This window comes from Mixophyes fleayi, chromosome 9 (assembly GCF_038048845.1).
Source record: "Mixophyes fleayi isolate aMixFle1 chromosome 9, aMixFle1.hap1, whole genome shotgun sequence".
Taxonomy (NCBI): domain Eukaryota; kingdom Metazoa; phylum Chordata; class Amphibia; order Anura; family Limnodynastidae; genus Mixophyes; species Mixophyes fleayi.
Genome location: NC_134410.1, coordinates 1,648,593 through 1,667,935, shown reverse-complemented (window position 1 = coordinate 1,667,935; position 19,343 = coordinate 1,648,593). Strand labels below are relative to the sequence as shown.

The 19,343-nt window shown below is 45.7% G+C and overlaps 1 protein-coding gene across 1 annotated transcript; it reads right to left on the bottom strand.

The window, feature by feature from the left end:
* Nucleotides 1-12,014: 12,014 nt before the first annotated feature.
* LOC142101391 (TLR adapter interacting with SLC15A4 on the lysosome-like) lies at nt 12,015-16,048 on the bottom strand. Its single transcript, XM_075185856.1, has 2 exons — nt 16,042-16,048; nt 12,015-13,975 (listed from the first exon to the last, which is right to left on the bottom strand). The coding sequence occupies exon 2, from the start codon at nt 13,955-13,957 to the stop codon at nt 13,109-13,111; it is 849 nt and encodes a 282-aa protein (XP_075041957.1). The 5' UTR covers nt 13,958-13,975; nt 16,042-16,048; the 3' UTR covers nt 12,015-13,108.
* Between the last annotated feature and the right edge of the window lie 3,295 nt (nt 16,049-19,343).

Below are 19,343 nucleotides of genomic sequence, written 5' to 3'. Positions count from 1 at the left end.
GAGGGCGTATGCACGTAGTCAGTGTACAGTGGGGACGTATGCCTGTAGTCAGTGTACAGTGAGGGCGTATGCCTGTAGTCAGTGTACAGTGAGGGCGTATGCCTGTAGTCAGTGTACAGTGAGGGCGTATACCCGTAGTCAGTGTACAGTGAGGGCGTATGCCTGTAGTCAGTGTACAGTGAGGGCGTATGCACGTAGTCAGTGTACAGTGAGGGCGTATGCACGTAGTCAGTGTACAGTGAGGGCGTATGCCTGTAGTCAGTGTACAGTGAGGGCGTATGCACGTAGTCAGTGTACAGTGGGGACGTATGCCTGTACTCAGTGTACAGTGAGGGCGTATGCCTGTAGTCAGTGTACAGTGAGGGCGTATGCCTGTAGTCAGTGTACAGTGAGGGCGTATACCCGTAGTCAGTGTACAGTGAGGGCGTATACCCGTAGTCAGTGTACAGTGAGGGCGTATGCCTGTAGTCAGTGTACAGTGAGGGCGTATGCACGTAGTCAGTGTACAGTGAGGGCGTATGCACGTAGTCAGTGTACAGTGAGGGCGTATGCACGTAGTCAGTGTACAGTGAGGGCGTATGCCTGTAGTCAGTGTACAGTGAGGGCGTATGCCTGTAGTCAGTGTACAGTGAGGGCGTATGCCTGTAGTCAGTGTACAGTGAGGGCGTATGCCTGTAGTCAGTGTACAGTGAGGGCGTATGCACGTAGTCAGTGTACAGTGAGGGCGTATGCACGTAGTCAGTGTACAGTGAGGGCGTATGCACGTAGTCAGTGTACAGTGAGGGCGTATGCCTGTAGTCAGTGTACAGTGAGGGCGTATGCCTGTAGTCAGTGTACAGTGAGGGCGTATGCCTGTAGTCAGTGTACAGTGAGGGCGTATGCCTGTAGTCAGTGTACAGTGAGGGCGTATGCCTGTAGTCAGTGTACAGTGAGGGCGTATGCACGTAGTCAGTGTACAGTGAGGGCGTATGCCTGTAGTCAGTGTACAGTGAGGGCGTATACCCGTAGTCAGTGTACAGTGAGGGCGTATGCCTGTAGTCAGTGTACAGTGAGGGCGTATGCCTGTAGTCAGTGTACAGTGAGGGCGTATGCCTGTAGTCAGTGTACAGTGAGGGCGTATGCACGTAGTCAGTGTACAGTGAGGGCGTATGCACGTAGTCAGTGTACAGTGAGGGCGTATGCCTGTAGTCAGTGTACAGTGAGGGCGTATGCCTGTAGTCAGTGTACAGTGAGGGCGTATGCACGTAGTCAGTGTACAGTGAGGGCGTATGCACGTAGTCAGTGTACAGTGAGGGCGTATGCCTGTAGTCAGTGTACAGTGAGGGCGTATACCCGTAGTCAGTGTACAGTGAGGGCGTATGCCTGTAGTCAGTGTACAGTGAGGGCGTATGCCTGTAGTCAGTGTACAGTGAGGGCGTATGCCTGTAGTCAGTGTACAGTGAGGGCGTATGCACGTAGTCAGTGTACAGTGAGGGCGTATGCACGTAGTCAGTGTACAGTGAGGGCGTATGCACGTAGTCAGTGTACAGTGAGGGCGTATGCCTGTAGTCAGTGTACAGTGAGGGCGTATGCCTGTAGTCAGTGTACAGTGAGGGCGTATGCCTGTAGTCAGTGTACAGTGAGGGCGTATGCCTGTAGTCAGTGTACAGTGAGGGCGTATGCACGTAGTCAGTGTACAGTGAGGGCGTATGCACGTAGTCAGTGTACAGTGAGGGCGTATGCCTGTAGTCAGTGTACAGTATGGGCGTATACCCGTAGTCAGTGTACAGTGAGGGCGTATGCCTGTAGTCAGTGTACAGTGAGGGCGTATGCCTGTAGTCAGTGTACAGTGAGGGCGTATGCACGTAGTCAGTGTACAGTGAGGGCGTATGCACGTAGTCAGTGTACAGTGAGGGCGTATGCACGTAGTCAGTGTACAGTGAGGGCGTATGCACGTAGTCAGTGTACAGTGAGGGCGTATGCACGTAGTCAGTGTACAGTGAGGGCGTATGCCTGTAGTCAGTGTACAGTGAGGGCGTATACCCGTAGTCAGTGTACAGTGAGGGCGTATGCCTGTAGTCAGTGTACAGTGAGGGCGTATGCCTGTAGTCAGTGTACAGTGAGGGCGTATGCACGTAGTCAGTGTACAGTGAGGGCGTATGCACGTAGTCAGTGTACAGTGAGGGCGTATGCACGTAGTCAGTGTACAGTGAGGGCGTATGCCTGTAGTCAGTGTACAGTGAGGGCGTATGCCTGTAGTCAGTGTACAGTGAGGGCGTATGCCTGTAGTCAGTGTACAGTGAGGGTGTATGCCTGTAGTCAGTGTACAGTGAGGGCGTATGCACGTAGTCAGTGTACAGTGAGGGCGTATGCACGTAGTCAGTGTACAGTGAGGGCGTATGCCTGTAGTCAGTGTACAGTGAGGGCGTATACCCGTAGTCAGTGTACAGTGAGGGCGTATGCCTGTAGTCAGTGTACAGTGAGGGCGTATGCCTGTAGTCAGTGTACAGTGAGGGCGTATGCCTGTAGTCAGTGTACAGTGAGGGCGTATGCACGTAGTCAGTGTACAGTGAGGGCGTATGCACGTAGTCAGTGTACAGTGAGGGCGTATGCACGTAGTCAGTGTACAGTGAGGGCGTATGCCTGTAGTCAGTGTACAGTGAGGGCGTATGCCTGTAGTCAGTGTACAGTGAGGGCGTATGCCTGTAGTCAGTGTACAGTGAGGGCGTATGCCTGTAGTCAGTGTACAGTGAGGGCGTATGCACGTAGTCAGTGTACAGTGAGGGCGTATGCACGTAGTCAGTGTACAGTGAGGGCGTATGCCTGTAGTCAGTGTACAGTGAGGGCGTATACCCGTAGTCAGTGTACAGTGAGGGCGTATGCCTGTAGTCAGTGTACAGTGAGGGCGTATGCACGTAGTCAGTGTACAGTGAGGGCGTATGCACGTAGTCAGTGTACAGTGAGGGCGTATGCACGTAGTCAGTGTACAGTCAGGGCGTATGCACGTAGTCAGTGTACAGTGAGGGCGTATGCACGTAGTCAGTGTACAGTGAGGGCGTATGCCTGTAGTCAGTGTACAGTGAGGGCGTATGCACGTAGTCAGTGTACAGTGAGGGCGTATGCACGTAGTCAGTGTACAGTCAGGGCGTATGCCTGTAGTCAGTGTACAGTCAGGGCGTATGCACGTAGTCAGTGTACAGTGAGGGCGTATGCCTGTAGTCAGTGTACAGTGAGGGCGTATGCACGTAGTCAGTGTACAGTGAGGGCGTATGCCTGTAGTCAGTGTACAGTCAGGGCGTATGCACGTAGTCAGTGTACAGTGAGGGCGTATGCACGTAGTCAGTGTACAGTGAGGGCGTATGCCCGTAGTCAGTGTACAGTAAGGACGTATGCCTGTAGTCAGTGTACAGTGAGGACGTATGCCTGTAGTCAGTGTACAGTGAGGGCGTATGCCCGTAGTCAGTGTACAGTGAGGGCGTATGCCTGTAGTCAGTGTACAGTGGGGACGTATGCCTGTAGTCAGTGTACAGTGAGGGCGTATGCCCGTAGTCAGTGTACAGTGAGGGCGTATGCCTGTAGTCAGTGTACAGTGAGGGCGTATGCCTGTAGTCAGTGTACAGTGAGGGCGTATGCCCGTAGTCAGTGTAGAGTTGGGGCGTATGCCTGTAGTCAGTGTACAGTGAGGGCGTATGCCCGTAGTCAGTGTACAGTGAGGGCGTATGCCTGTAGTCACTGTACAGTGAGGACGTATGCCTGTAGTCAGTGTACAGTGAGGGCGTATGCCTGTAGTCAGTGTACAGTGAGGGCGTATGCCTGTAGTCAGTGTACAGTGAGGGCGTATGCCTGTAGTCAGTGTACAGTGAGGGCGTATGCCTGTAGTCAGTGTACAGTGAGGGCGTATGCCCGTAGTCAGTGTACAGTGAGGGCGTATGCCTGTAGTCAGTGTACAGTAAGGACGTATGCCTGTAGTCAGTGTACAGTGAGGGCGTATGCCTGTAGTCAGTGTACAGTGAGGGCGTATGCCTGTAGTCAGTGTACAGTGAGGGCGTATGCCTGTAGTCAGTGTACAGTGAGGGCGTATGCCTGTAGTCAGTGTACAGTGAGGGCGTATGCCTGTAGTCAGTGTACAGTGAGGGCGTATGCCTGTAGTCAGTGTACAGTGGGGACGTATGCCTGTAGTCAGTGTACAGTGAGGGCGTATGCCTGTAGTCAGTGTACAGTGAGGATGTATGCCTGTAGTCAGTGTACAGTGAGGGCGTATGCCTGTAGTCAGTGTACAGTGAGGGCGTATGCCTGTAGTCAGTGTACAGTGAGGGCGTATGCCTGTAGTCAGTGTACAGTGAGGGCGTATGCCCGTAGTCAGTGTACAGTGAGGGCGTATACACGTAGTCAGTGTACAGTGAGGGCGTATACACGTAGTCAGTGTACAGTGAGGGCGTATGCCTGTAGTCAGTGTACAGTGAGGATGTATGCCTGTAGTCAGTGTACAGTGAGGGCGTATGCCTGTAGTCAGTGTACAGTGAGGGCGTATGCCTGTAGTCAGTGTACAGTGAGGGCGTATACCCGTAGTCAGTGTACAGTGAGGACGTATACCTGTAGTCAGTGTACAGTGAGGGCGTATGCCTGTAGTCAGTGTACAGTGAGGGCGTATGCCTGTAGTCAGTGTACAGTGAGGGCGTATGCCTGTAGTCAGTGTACAGTGAGGGCGTATGCCCGTAGTCAGTGTACAGTGAGGGCGTATACACGTAGTCAGTGTACAGTGAGGGCGTATACACGTAGTCAGTGTACAGTGAGGGCGTATGCCTGTAGTCAGTGTACAGTGAGGGCGTATGCCTGTAGTCAGTGTACAGTAAGGGCGTATGCCTGTAGTCAGTGTACAGTAAGGACGTATGCCTGTAGTCAGTGTACAGTGAGGGCGTATGCCTGTAGTCAGTGTACAGTGAGGGCGTATGCCTGTAGTCAGTGTACAGTGAGGGCGTATGCCTGTAGTCAGTGTACAGTGAGGGCGTATACCCGTAGTCAGTGTACAGTGAGGACGTATACCTGTAGTCAGTGTACAGTGAGGGCGTATGCCTGTAGTCAGTGTACAGTAAGGGCGTATGCCTGTAGTCAGTGTACAGTAAGGACGTATGCCTGTAGTCAGTGTACAGTGAGGGCGTATGCCTGTAGTCAGTGTACAGTGAGGGCGTATGCCTGTAGTCAGTGTACAGTGAGGGCGTATGCCTGTAGTCAGTGTACAGTGAGGGCGTATACCCGTAGTCAGTGTACAGTGAGGACGTATACCTGTAGTCAGTGTACAGTGAGGGCGTATGCCTGTAGTCAGTGTACAGTGAGGGCGTATACCCGTAGTCAGTGTACAGTGAGGACGTATACCTGTAGTCAGTGTACAGTGAGGGCGTATGCCTGTAGTCAGTGTACAGTGAGGGCGTATACCCGTAGTCAGTGTACAGTGAGGACGTATACCTGTAGTCAGTGTACAGTGAGGGCGTATGCCTGTAGTCAGTGTACAGTGAGGGCGTATACCCGTAGTCAGTGTACAGTGAGGACGTATACCTGTAGTCAGTGTACAGTGAGGGCGTATGCCTGTAGTCAGTGTACAGTGAGGGCGTATACCCGTAGTCAGTGTACAGTGAGGACGTATACCTGTAGTCAGTGTACAGTGAGGGCGTATACCTGTAGTCAGTGTACAGTGAGGACGTATACCTGTAGTCAGTGTGCAGTGAGGACGTATACCTGTAGTCAGTGTACAGTGAGGGCGTATACCTGTAGTCAGTGTACAGTGAGGACGTATGCCTGTAGTCAGTGTACAGTGAGGGCGTATGCCTGTAGTCAGTGTACAGTGAGGGCGTATACCTGTAGTCAGTGTACAGTGAGGGCGTATGCCTGTAGTCAGTGTACAGTGAGGGCGTATGCCTGTAGTCAGTGTACAGTGAGGGCGTATGCCTGTAGTCAGTGTACAGTGAGGACGTATACCTGTAGTCAGTGTACAGTCAGGGCGTATGCCTGTAGTCAGTGTACAGTGAGGACGTATACCTGTAGTCAGTGTACAGTCAGGGCGTATGCCTGTAGTCAGTGTACAGTGAGGACGTATACCTGTAGTCAGTGTGCAGTGAGGACGTATGCCTGTAGTCAGTGTACAGTGAGGGCGTATACCTGTAGTCAGTGTACAGTGAGGACGTATGCCTGTAGTCAGTGTACAGTGAGGGCGTATGCCTGTAGTCAGTGTACAGTGAGGGCGTATGCCTGTAGTCAGTGTACAGTGAGGGCGTATGCCTGTAGTCAGTGTACAGTGAGGGCGTATGCCTGTAGTCAGTGTACAGTCAGGAGGCGCCAGGCTGGAGCACACGCAGCAGCGGCTGATCCAAGCTTTGGGCATCTCTCAGGTACGTGATATTATGTTGTATCACTTGTACCAGCTACAGGTCGGGTGTAAGTGCTGATTATGAGGCAGTATGAGGCGTCAAGGTTTCCCTGGCGTCAAAGTGAGTCCCCTTTCCCCCAGGGTAGGACGAAGCTTACCCCGGGGGAATGATTTTTCCACCCTCCCTCCCACATAAATGTTTATGACTCCCCCGGTTTAGTTCAGAAGGGCAGCATTGTGGCACAGATGTACCTCACTCCAAGGGCACTGCCATCTTTACTTACAACATTTAACATTGTGCTCTCTCATCATCTACTAAATGTCTACTAATATATACTGTATACTAATCCCGCTGTACGTAGTTGTCCACTGTTGTCTTAATGAAGGATTTCGCATATCTGCTACCAGTGCATTTGCTTTCTCCAATTCAATTCTAAAAATAATTAACCGTAGTTTACGGTTCTCTAACCCCATCACATAGTATAAATCACCATCCATCATATCTCCATCTATACATCTGTGCAAGGCCCAAAATCTGTCCTGATAATTTCTCTGAATGTGGACTTTCAATTGCATTGTCCAGACATGTTTTGGGAAACTAACTAAGTCTGTATATACTACTTGTACTATTAGATATAAGCGATGCATTACCAGCAACCAGTAGCCACTAATCTGTGTAAAGTATTAAGATTGAAATTAAAAGCAATTGAACAGCAAACTATTGTAGCTGACTAATCTCTACAGAACTGTTTTATTATAATAACAGGATTCTACTGCTTTCTATGTCCCTGGTTCACCCTGAGCAGAGCACCGCAGCTCCTCCGTACACACTGTCTGTTCTAAACTGGCACTTGGGAGAACGAGGGGGGTCTATATATACAAAAGATGGCACCTAAAACTCGCAAGAGTTTTGCAAAAACATGTCTCGTTTTGAGATCCGAGTTTGGCGGGAGAAACCAAGTCATGACTCGATTTCACTCGGATCCCCAAAGTCGGATTTCGTGGGATTTCACATAATCCAAACCGCTCATCTCTAGTTTATACAGCCCGGAAGATAAAAAGTGTAATATAATGTACAGCAAATATATATATATATATGAAGGACGCCTTGTGGTATTGTATGCTGCATGTTGCTGCTGATTCCTGCCTGGCATTTAGTATTTTGCTTCTTGCTCCTTAATAAATTGTATCACTTTTAATGCACTATGGTGCGCTCCCTTATGTAATGTTTTTCTAGAAATCAATTGAGCACATGTAGGACTCGGATAGACCACTGGGGGTCTTAGTGCATTGAGGGATAATGGGGGGGTCTGAATATGGAACTGAACCTTTTTTTTCCATTACCATTGCTTGGTATTAAGAACACCTGTACACCTGCTCGTTAACGCAAATATCTAATTAGCCAATCATGTGCTCAAAATATGTAGACATGAATAAAAAAATTGGACTGGGTGACACTTCTGGAAGGTAAAACAATGTCCTGAATCTTTATTTTAGTTTAATTATTTTATTCTAATATATTGTTATATGTTTTAAACACTTGAGGAGGCAAACACAATCTTTATGTTGTTATTTTGATGATTATATGGAAAAGATGAAGCAAATTGGAAAACAACAGGTATAACGATGATTTAGATGTGATTTCGGATCTTGTACGACATGCAGAGCAGATATTATTATTAATATTATTATTATTATTATTATTAATTTTTATTTATAGGGCGCCACTAGGTGTCCGTAGTGCCGTACAGGGACAAACGAAATTACAATACGAGGTGAGACAGCACAGGACAGTAAACAATAAGCACAGTAACGCAGTGAGCTCAAAGCACAGCTAGAGAGGTGGGGGAGGGGAGAGGGGAAGGTCCCGCATACGGCGGAGCCCAAGAGGGAGGGCACGGATGATAGGGAGACCCCCAGAGTGGAGAGGAGGGAGCAAGAGGGGACAGGGGAAGAGGGTCCTCGAGGAGGAGGGCTAGGTAGCTGGAGAGTAGAGTTAAAAGTGGTGAAGACAGGAGGAGAGATGACCCTGCTCAAAGGAGCGTACAATCTAAGATATAACACCGTTATACTTATAAACATTGCACAGATATTGCAGATAGATAGTTACACAGCCGTACTGCGTCTCTCTCTCACAGGTTCTATGTACATCATGAGATAAGGGCATCGCCTCAGTGTTTGTCCCTCGCCCCTCTCATCGTCCATCCTGCTGCTCGCTCTCTCTCCTGTTGGGTTAAATAACCGGGTCTATCATCTGTGTCTCACTCGTGTGGGAGATTTCTCAGTGTCTGTACAGTGTAGACAACTGTGTGAAAAACACATTTTCTGTACCCCAAATGCACAAAGTTCCCCAAACATCTGAGATTAAACCACCTTGGATCGGGCGTTCTACACAACATTTGCAGCCCCTTCATTTTATAACGTTTCTCCCAGTGTATAAACTTTACTCCAAGATCCAAATGATGCTAAAAGGTGATCTGTCTTCTCGAGGAACTGACCTGTAACATTACTGGGATGTGAAACTGAAAACAACCAGCTGAGAGCTGATGTATTTACGCCTTGATGTTGTCAGCTGAGTTTAACCCCAATATAGTGATATTGTGCACACAATTCTCCTCTATGTATATGCACTTAGGGGCAGCTTCATCCCCCGCATTGTTCTACAGAACAACGCCCACCGCGCACTATTACCATTACTGCGGTAATTGTAACGCAGATTTCTGCTCACGGCCCTAAAGAACAACGCAGGGGATTGAATTTGCCCCATAGTGTTTCATATGTTGTTTGTTTGTGAGCGCCGGGCAACAACAATCTTTTGTTTGCACGTACACTTTGGTCTCAAATTATATTATTCACTTGTACACATCTCATTAATGTATAGAAGCCTTTTGTCTTTCACTAATAGCTGATGTATCTTGTTTGAGTTCTCCCATTGTGTTTGAATGATAGTTTACAAGGAATAACAATCGCTACAATATAGGAAGTATTCGCGTGACAGTAGAACAGAGTAATATATATAATTATATCTCATACTCCTCTCATCGTCAGGGAGATCACAAGATCACAGAAAATAATCTGACTTTACGTGAATCAGATGATGTGTAACCACAAAACCCAACGCGTTTCCTCATTTCACGAAGTGTCAGAAGCTTCTGAGAAAGCAGTTGCTCTTATTAACAATAGAAGTTACCAGAATTACTGATGTTGTTCTTTGTTACTTTGCTGTAACAGTTGCTGCATAGAAGTTGATCAGTTTATAAGTGAACATAAAAATGAAACATAACGAGTCTGAGTCATTAAGGAAAGTAAGGCAAAAAAAAGGAGTAAATGTTCTCTGGGACAAACCATGTTACAATACAAGGGGTGCAAATTAGTTTATTATTTTGCACATAAGATAAATACTGACTGTTTTTTTCATGTAGCACACAAATACTTGATCGGTTTATTTTACACTGATTGACGCGATTCTCTGTGAATTCCGGGATGCGAGGGGAAATGCCAGCTCTCGCGGGAGCCTGGGAGACTGACCCGAATTCCGGGGGTCTCCCAGACTTTCCGGGAGAGTTGGCAAGTATGACTTTCTTCCAATGATCTTGCTTCACCCTTCTATCCCACAAGTGGATGAAACAATCGTACTTCGGATATATCCACTTTGCTGCCCATGTGAGAAGTTCACCATCTTTAGATCAACAGAAATACCAATAAACTGTAAAAAACTGACTGCCGGTTGGGTGACTGATCACTTATATATACGGAGAGGGAATATTCTAGGATCGTCGCGGAGTGAACACCTAGAACATTCCTGTGTCTCACCTTCTAGAATGTTCTGGTAGATTCCCATGTGCAGGTGTTATGGCTGAGGTCCCTATTAATTGTTGGTATCCATTATCTCCATAACTACACCCAATTTGAAAAAAAATACTTTCATTTTTGAATTCAGCAACCACAAAATACCCTAAATTCACTCAAATATCCTCAGTAGCTAAAAAAAAAGAAAATTTTCTTGGGCTGTGTAATTGATGTAATTTATACAACGTGTTTTATCAGCGATGACAAATCACATTATCCCATAGATTGTAAGCTTGTGAGCAGGGTCCTCTTACCTCTCTGTCTGTATGTATTACCCAGTATTGTTTTATTAATGTTTGTTCCCTATTGTAAAGCGCTACGGAATCTGCTGGCGCTATATAAATAAATGATGATGATAGATGTTAAAAAAGGTCTTTGAATTTTATCTTTTGATGAGTGACGCCATCTGCACAGTGACCAGTAGATGGAGCTGTTTGGGAATTAATGTAATCTTAACGCTGAAATAAATTGCTAAATGGAGTGAAAAGAGCCCGGGGCCCTATGAGGAGAGCCCGGGGCCCTATGACGAGTGCTTGCACAAGCTGTTTCCTCAGTGTAAACTACGGCCAACTGCCCTTTATAACTAAATCCCAATACAAATTATTCTGCAGTGACCATTTCCTGGTTTCTCTGAATCAGGCAGTTTGTCGGCTGCGCTGATCAGCTAACAGCTCTCTTGTGTCTGAGGATATCTGACAGCTCCCTTGTGTCTGCTGATGAGTAGAGAATGACCCCAACACTTTCATATCCTCATAAAGAAGGAGAATCATCATTTGTGTGATAAGACTTGTAGACACATGCGCCCACCTCTAACCTACAAACCAGGGCCTGGATCATCAGCCATGTAACATAGTTGCACACTCAGGGACCACACTTAGGTCCTGACTCATAAAGAAACACATAACTAACGTATTGTGCGGTTTTAAAAAAAAATCTGCAGACATCGGGCACACACACGTCCGTATTCACCAAGGAGCGGATGTGACGATACGTCTGGGAATGAACACGGGTCTAGGTCCGCTCTGCTCTAACATACACTGCAGGATACGTCCAATACATACGTGGAATATAAAGTCACAAAATAACGCACAGGAAAAAAAGTGTTATTTTAAATAAAATACATTTAATAGGAAGTTATTAATGTCTACTGTACATAAAATACATTATTACAGTTGCTCCTGATACAAACACATGTTCTAGCTGTATACACAGCCGTCATCACTAGTACTCAGCACTTACACCTGACCTGTAGCTGGTACAAGTGATACGGCAGAAAATCACGTACCTGAGAGATGCCCAAAGCTTGAATCAGAGCAGATATATTTGCAATGATTGGTGTGTACAGAATGAGGGTGGGGTCTGTGCAGAGTGAATGGAGAAACGACCTCCACGTCATGATACTTGACTTTTGGAGAACTAGTAGGTAAGGGGTGGATTGGGGGCGTTGTTTGGTGAATCATGGACATCGTTGAACTCATCCCAATAAAGGGACTGCTGAGAGCTGTGCCTTATAGTGGGGGGGGGGGTGTCTGGGGAATGATCCTGGCTTTGTCAGTCTGCAAAATGACATTTCTGCAAAGTGGTCCCTGTGGATTAATCATGGGTGTTGCTCCTGCATGTTTGGGGGCTCCGAGGAAATTACAGGTGGGGGTCCTAACACTGCTGCCTAGGACCCATGTTGTCCCAATCTGGTCCTGCAAAGGGGACAAAGTACTAAAACTCGCCTAAAACACTGTCACCAATGGGGTACTCTGATACTGAGTGTTCTACATAGACAGATAATTTGGGAGCTAAGGAAGAAGTAAATACATCAGACAAATCCAGGAATTGTCCATCCAGAAGGATAAGTTATTTAATGTACATTGTACAAATTATACATTAAACATAAATATCATTGCAGTCACTAAATCAGCGTTTCCTAAAACTCTGTACGACGTTCCTATAGTATTATTTTTATCTTACAGTCGCCAATTAGTGTCAAAATCCCGAGTGATCTCCCAGTGACAAAATTATGAGAAAATATTTCTTCCAAACGTCAAACAAGGAGTCACCCCAAATCTAAACGTCGATAAGCAGCCTGGACTGCGGCGTGTCTGCTTCCAGCCTAGGAAACTAAAGTGCTTGCCGTTCGGTTCCTCTCTGTAAGATGCGTGGGGTTTATAGAGCAGCTGATTGGCTGCACGTAGACTAGTTACAGGAGTACGACACCTTCCATTTAGTTTGGGTGGAGGTCAGTAAGTTACGATGAGGTACAGATCCTGTGGGTGTCTCCGAAGCCTCCAGAATTATAGCACTGCTCTCCAGAAATGGGATATTCATGTAGGAGGGGCATCGACAACAGCTCTATGTGTGACACAGACCAGCAGAGAAAAGAGTAGCGCTCAATGTTGGAGCTTTCACCAAATATTTTATCATAACTTATTGAAATTGTAAGATTTAGGTGGAGTTATATTCTTTTAGGGTGGATCCATCGGTGACCCTGTGTTATTAGTGGACCTCAGTGTGATACTGGGACCAGGAAAACATGTGGGGTGACTGCGTATTTCTGTAGATTGGCGCTATATATCATATAGTCTGGAGAACATGGTTTGGGTTTGGAGCAAACATGTTTTATGTTATATTTATTTACATTTTTAGAGAAGCAGAAATACCAGAAGGGGGTTGTTGGATAGAGAGAAGTGACCGTATGAGGAAGTCTCATCGCTAAATACAACGCTTTATATAGAATCTAAAATGTGTGTGTTACATTTAACTGATTATTTCAACTCTAGATTGGACCAGTTCAAAATCAAATACACAAATAGATAGATATGTCTGCGCTACATGTCGGAGCATGACGCGTTTCGTTAATCTCTAAGTTGATTCTTCTGATATAAGTCCTTGATGGTACAACCAGAGATACAATCTAGAGAACTCCAATTAGATTTTACTGTGTACGGTGCAGTTCTTTTTAAGGGCCACATTGTTTGACAAAGTTCCGGACTGCTTCTTGGTTTCCTGCTTTGAGATGAGCAGGATGGGGGTGATGAACTCAGAGCTGGTGGCACTGCACAAACACTGCAGAATAGCTTCTTTGGCCCTCGAGTGGCCAACGTTATGCTCCTGGGATATCTGCATGCTGAGCTGGTGGACATTGTGCTTCAGGATGCTGGACCACAGCAGGTGGTTGGGTGAAGCGTTAGTCACTAGGTTTTCTTCGATGCACTGTTTGTACAGCTCCTGCATCTTCTTTTCTAGGAAGCCGTTGAGGACGGAGTTGGAGAAGGGGGCAGATGGGAACAGGTTGCTCTCCTCACTGTGCAGAACTCCTTCTACCAATGGTCCAGCCAGGCTCTCACCAGGAGGACTACTGCTGTCAATGTCCACCGAGAGTAACACTGGTCCATCTTGGAACTCGCTTTCCAGGTCCAAGACACAACCAGAGTCCTTTTTATTGTTGAGAATGTGATCTCCACCGATGTGCAGATCTGGATAATTCCTATAAATACTGCCGTACGTGCTGGACCAAGACGTATAGAGGTCCAGGCTGTTGTCTTTGTCTCTTTTCGGAATACACATTGCTTGTGAGAAGGGTATTACAGGCTCCCCCAGGACATCTTCTCTGCGGTCGGACGACTCTCTGAAGTTCTCGGACACTTTCTTCTCTAGACTCTTTTCACGGCGATCTTGCCAAGACGGTAGCGCGTTGTCGTTCTCTCTGTCTTGCTGATCCTCTCTGGCCATTGTTTCCCGGTACATCACCGTGCTGAGGAAAGCCTCAGCCAACATGGTGGTGAATGGTAAAGTCTACGGAAAACAGGACATAATAATCGCACTAAGTTCCTCAACATTGTATAAGAAAACAAGAAAAAACAATCAGTTATTTTTTTTTTTAGTTTGTTGTTGCAGATAAACGGATGATGATGAAATCACAGATATGTACAACTACGACAAGGTATCCCCAACTAACTGGATTCAGGACATTATAACGTGAATCTATCTCACTTATTCCTATAGTTTTGGCACTCAAGGACCTGCTCCCATCACCAATGACATCATTCCCACCACTCAGTAATACCACGCACACTCCTCGCCAATTCGCCAAGTCCTCTACAGTTTATGTGAGATGAGATTTACTCTTTGAGAAGGATAATAATAATTAATATAATATAGTGGACTATGTATAATGCAGAAATTACACGATATCCTTGTCTAACAAACATGTCATCCTGAGACTTGTAGTGCATCATCTACCCTGGCAATGTGATATTGGGCTGTCACACAGGAGGGAAATTTCCGGGTGCCCAGTAATGGACAGAATAAGCTACGTCCTGTACACTGATCTACCGGTATATCCCACAATATAAGTATTATTATAATACATAAGATGGAGGATTCTGCATTTATAGAAATTCCAGACTAATAGAACAGATGGGATTCTCCTTATATCCAGGGATTCCCCTATGATTGACGGGTAATTTATACTGATTTATGGCAGTTCTGCGAGTCCTTTCTGGGTGGAGGCTGCCATGTTCAGTTCCTGGTTCTGTGCTGGATATAATGTGAGCAACACATATTTCAGATGTATGGTAGTGTGCAGCGAGAAACTTCTTAATGTTTTTCTGAGTACACAAAGCTGTTACCCCATCCAAGGGAAGCAAAACACTGTGCCATAGGAAAATATTAGTTTCAGGTTTAGTCTCACTTTAATATATTCAGCTAAATAGGTGGATTAAAGATTAATTTCAAATATCACAAATTAACCCCTTCCAGCTTTACTATCCTTTATCTTAACTTGAGGGCCCCTCAACAAGTATGATAAGCGTTTCAGAGTACGCCATAAAAACCGTATGTCAGTCCCACCTCCTCTTGTCTCATTATAATGTCATCATCATCATCATCATCATTTATTTATATAGCGCCAACATATTCCGTAGCACTTATATCATGTCCCCCATAATTAAGGTAAGTTGTAGTAAGAGAGGGGGGTGTAAGATGTCACATCCAATGGTGGAATCATCCACTAACAGATCTTCACATAAAGGAACATGTATGTTGTCATTCTTGTTCCTTAATTACATACAGACAGATGGAACAAGACAGATTTTTTTTTTGCCCATGGAAAGACAACATAATTCTTTTTCCAAGGCCGTTTCCTTTTTCTGATTTCACAAACATAACGTATCCTATTCTCAATCTTACATGTTCTGAGCAATCAGTGATTAACACATTAATGACACAACAACCCCAGCACAGATTATATGGCTGTAACCGTCCTTCCTTATCAGAAATAATTATCTTTATGTCTCAAAGTTCAGCTCTTGGGTTTATAACTCCAGATAATAACCGGTCACAAGATCAACGCTATGAATAGAATAAACAGTATAATTACAGCATATTCACAGCTGCAAGAGCACAATATACCTGTAAGAAATGAGATTTATATAACCCCCCGGAGCTGAACATTGGGGGAGAATATAATGCAAGTTGTCAGGATAACACTGTCCATCCTGCAGACGTATATGGTGATTGCCCAAATATTGTCCTTCCGCAATCATGGGGGTCATGATGAGTTGAACGCAAATGGTTTACTTGGCGTATAATACACTTTTATTCTCGCGCACAGAGCAGTAGTTGTGGAACTAGTGCTTTGTGTGCTTGTGCAAAAGTTATTACACACCAGAAATGCAAAACATTACCCCTCAATGTCCCCAAGATTGATCTGTGCAGTAAAATAATCCACAGCTGTTTATTTATATGATATTTATTGTACTTCTAGTCAAATGCTGCTGACAGTTTCCTAGTTCATATTTATAGTCCGAAGAGGAATATATTGTATCATTTGTACATATATAACATAGAATCATTCTTACCGTCCCCTTATTCTCAGGAGTAACACCTGCGCCGCACCAGTAACAGCATCTTGTGATCGCTCGTCTGGTGTCCAAGTCGCTGTGTGATCTATCTGCTCTTCCAAACTGTAAGTGACGGACTTTGAGCTGTTCCCTTTTCCATTTCCTAAACGTTCTGTTAAAAAGGAGAAGTATTTAAGGCTGAATCTCTTTCACAAGTCACAAAATGATGGTTCTGTCAGTTAATTTAGTTCCATCATCAAACTGACAGTTTGCTAAATATATCTTGTTGTTTCCATGACACACAGTGTGTCACGGGGTGGTTAGTGGGGGTTAGTGGGGGATAGTGGGGGTTAGTGGGGGTTAGTGGGGGTTAGTGTGGGGGTTAGTGGGGGTTAGTGTGGGGGTTAGTGGTGGTTAGTGGGGGTTATAGGTGGTTAGTGGGGGTTAGTGGGGGTTAGTGTGGGGGTTAGAGGTGGTTAGTGGGGGTTAGTGGGGGTAAGTGTGGGGGTTAGAGGTGGTTAGTGGGGGTTAGAGGTGGTTAGTGGGGGTTAGTGGGGGTTAGTGTGGGGGTTAGAGGTGGTTAGTGGGGGTTAGTGGTGGTTAGTGGGGGTTAGTGGGGGTTAGTGGGGGTTAGAGGTGGTTAGTGGGGGTAAGTGTGGGGGTTAGAGGTGGTTAGTGGGGGTTAGAGGTGGTTAGTGGGGGTTAGTGGGGGTTAGTGGGGGTTAGTGTGGGGGTTAGAGGTGGTTAGTGGGGGTTAGTGGGGGTTAGTGGTGGTTAATGGGGGCTAGTGGTGGTTAGTGGGGGATAGTGGGGGTTAGTGGTGGTTAGTGGGGGTTAGTGGTGGTTAGTGGTGGCTAGTGGGGGTTAGAGGTGGTTAGTGGGGGTTAGTGGTGGTTAATGGGGGCTAGTGGTGGTTAGTGGGGGATAGTGGGGGCTAGTGGTGGTTAGTGGGGGTTAGTGGTGGTTAGTGGACATTTTGTATCACTGAGCACCGCAGACATACATAATGTCATGCTGGTGGTATTTATGAAGCCAGGGCCCATTGACGACCCCTGGAAACCCCCCTCCCCCTCTGGCGTTAGTTTTTTAATGCTGGCGGTGATAAGCAAAGCTTGTTAAATTGGGTCGCGTTGCATTAACCCGCTTTTACTTAATAAATTAAAAGAAGAGCTGAGATGGCCGCTGTTTACTCCAGATTTTTGGCTCATTGCAGCTTAATAAATAGACCCCATAATCTTCCTGATGAAACACTGGTGCAAGTGATACGGCTGAAGATCACGTACCTTTGAGCTGCCCAATGCTTGAACCGGACGCTGCTGCGTGCGCCTGAGATTGGCACGTCTGTACTGTACACTGCGACTACGGGTCAACGCCCCATTCCCGCCCTGACATCGTATCCTGCAGTCAGTGTCCTTTGTGCTGGGAGATGAATCCAACGTGGCTGCGTTCTGTGGCGTATGGCCGGCTCTGGGCACGCGCTCAGTGATTTTGCGGATGATACGCACAAAATCACCGGTTACGTCCCTCGATGAATCAGACCAGCGATGTTTCCTTTAAACTATTCCCATTTTGTTGTGATTTGTTGATCATTTGGTTACGTTACTCCCACTGTTTTGTCAGGAACCACAAAGCAGATCAATAACCTTAATAGCCGAAAACCCAAAGGTTTTACTGAACCTAGTTACATATAACAGTTATACCAAATCTGAAACTGCACAAAACAATTTGCTCATCTCCAGCCGTGATGTCACCTTCTGAGCGAGGGGCAATTTAATTACCTTTCCCAGGATATATGCCCTTCTCATTGTCAGTGATCCATACAGGACTTTCCTTCAATGATTTTATGGACGGCCATAAAAGAATCACAATTATTCATGGTCCGGGATGGGTGAGATCAGTCGCGGATTAATAGAGTAAATTCTTATGCATGACGGCATCGCTCGTTACTGCTGTGTACTGGGGGCTGGGGGGTTGTTGGGTATTTTTAAGAAAAAATAATTTTTGGAGAATAGAGTCTTCTCCAACTGTCATTTTTATGTTCACTCTCATAACACCCTAAATTTCATTATTTCATTATTTTATTATAATTTAATTATTATTATTAAATTTCATTATTAATTTCCATTATGTGTAATATTGAGGGGGGCCCAGTTATTATATTACAAGATGTCTATGTCATGATGATTTGTGCAATGATGATGTCAAATATAAACAATATTAAGGAGTGAGGTTCATAATGCTGAGTTCACTCGGTAAAACGTACTAGATTGTTAGATTTGTGGAGATGCAATTGTTTGAGTTGATTGATTTGAATCATCATAATCATCATGTATTTATATAGCATCAGCAAATTCCGTAGCAAATTTTTTCCCTGCAATGAAAGTAATTATTTGCTGATTTATATAATGTATCTGATATATTCTAGAGAACTACAGCTACAGTCTGTCCGGCTGCTTTGGGCATCACCTCGACTTCTCCTTTTTAGAAGGTTTTTCTTCTTTCTCATTATTTGTGAACACTTTCCTACCACATCTTTCCTGTGGTGACGTTTCCCCATCTGTTCTGTCATCTGGGATCCAATTTCCAAAGACACCACAAAACAAACATGTCGGGACGGAGGTACAATGTGTCCGTGTGCTGGAGTCATATAACGAAATCTATGTACGGATTTAGTATGACGACATTTGCGTTGTTTTATTGTCCTTTTTGTCCCTTTATTCTCGTCAATAAAAAGATTTGACCTGAAGACGAGGGAGGACGAGTATTGGTACCAGCAACGGAATCACAATACAAATACTTCTGAAGGTGTTTTGAAACATTTACCACTAGTGCTATTTTAAGATAGATTGTATCATACTTTGTAATACCTGACAATTATCTTTAGACTTTCCTACAAGGTCACATTTTCAGCCTAATAGGACCCCCAAGAGTAATCTCGCAGGTTTGGGGAGTGTCACCATGTGGACCCCTCCAGGCTTTCCGCATAGGTGGGGTGTATTCGTGCAGGACAGTAGAAATCTTTCACCCAACCTTTAATGTGGTTTTCCTGGGCTTGTCTGCTCCAACCCATAATCAGCCCCAAAAGAGAGGCATGTGCGGGGGTACTTTGTATCCTCCCCAACCCCCTATATACGCCCCTAACTAATGGTGGGGTAACCCCAAAAACAAACATAAAGATATTTTTGTGGAATTGGTTTTTCAGAATCTTCCCCAGATGACAACAAGATCTTCCTCTTCTGTATCACAAATCATATACAGAGGTAGAGGTCAATGTTCCTGATGGTTACTGAGGAGCTTCCAGCAGAGATCAGCCACAGATT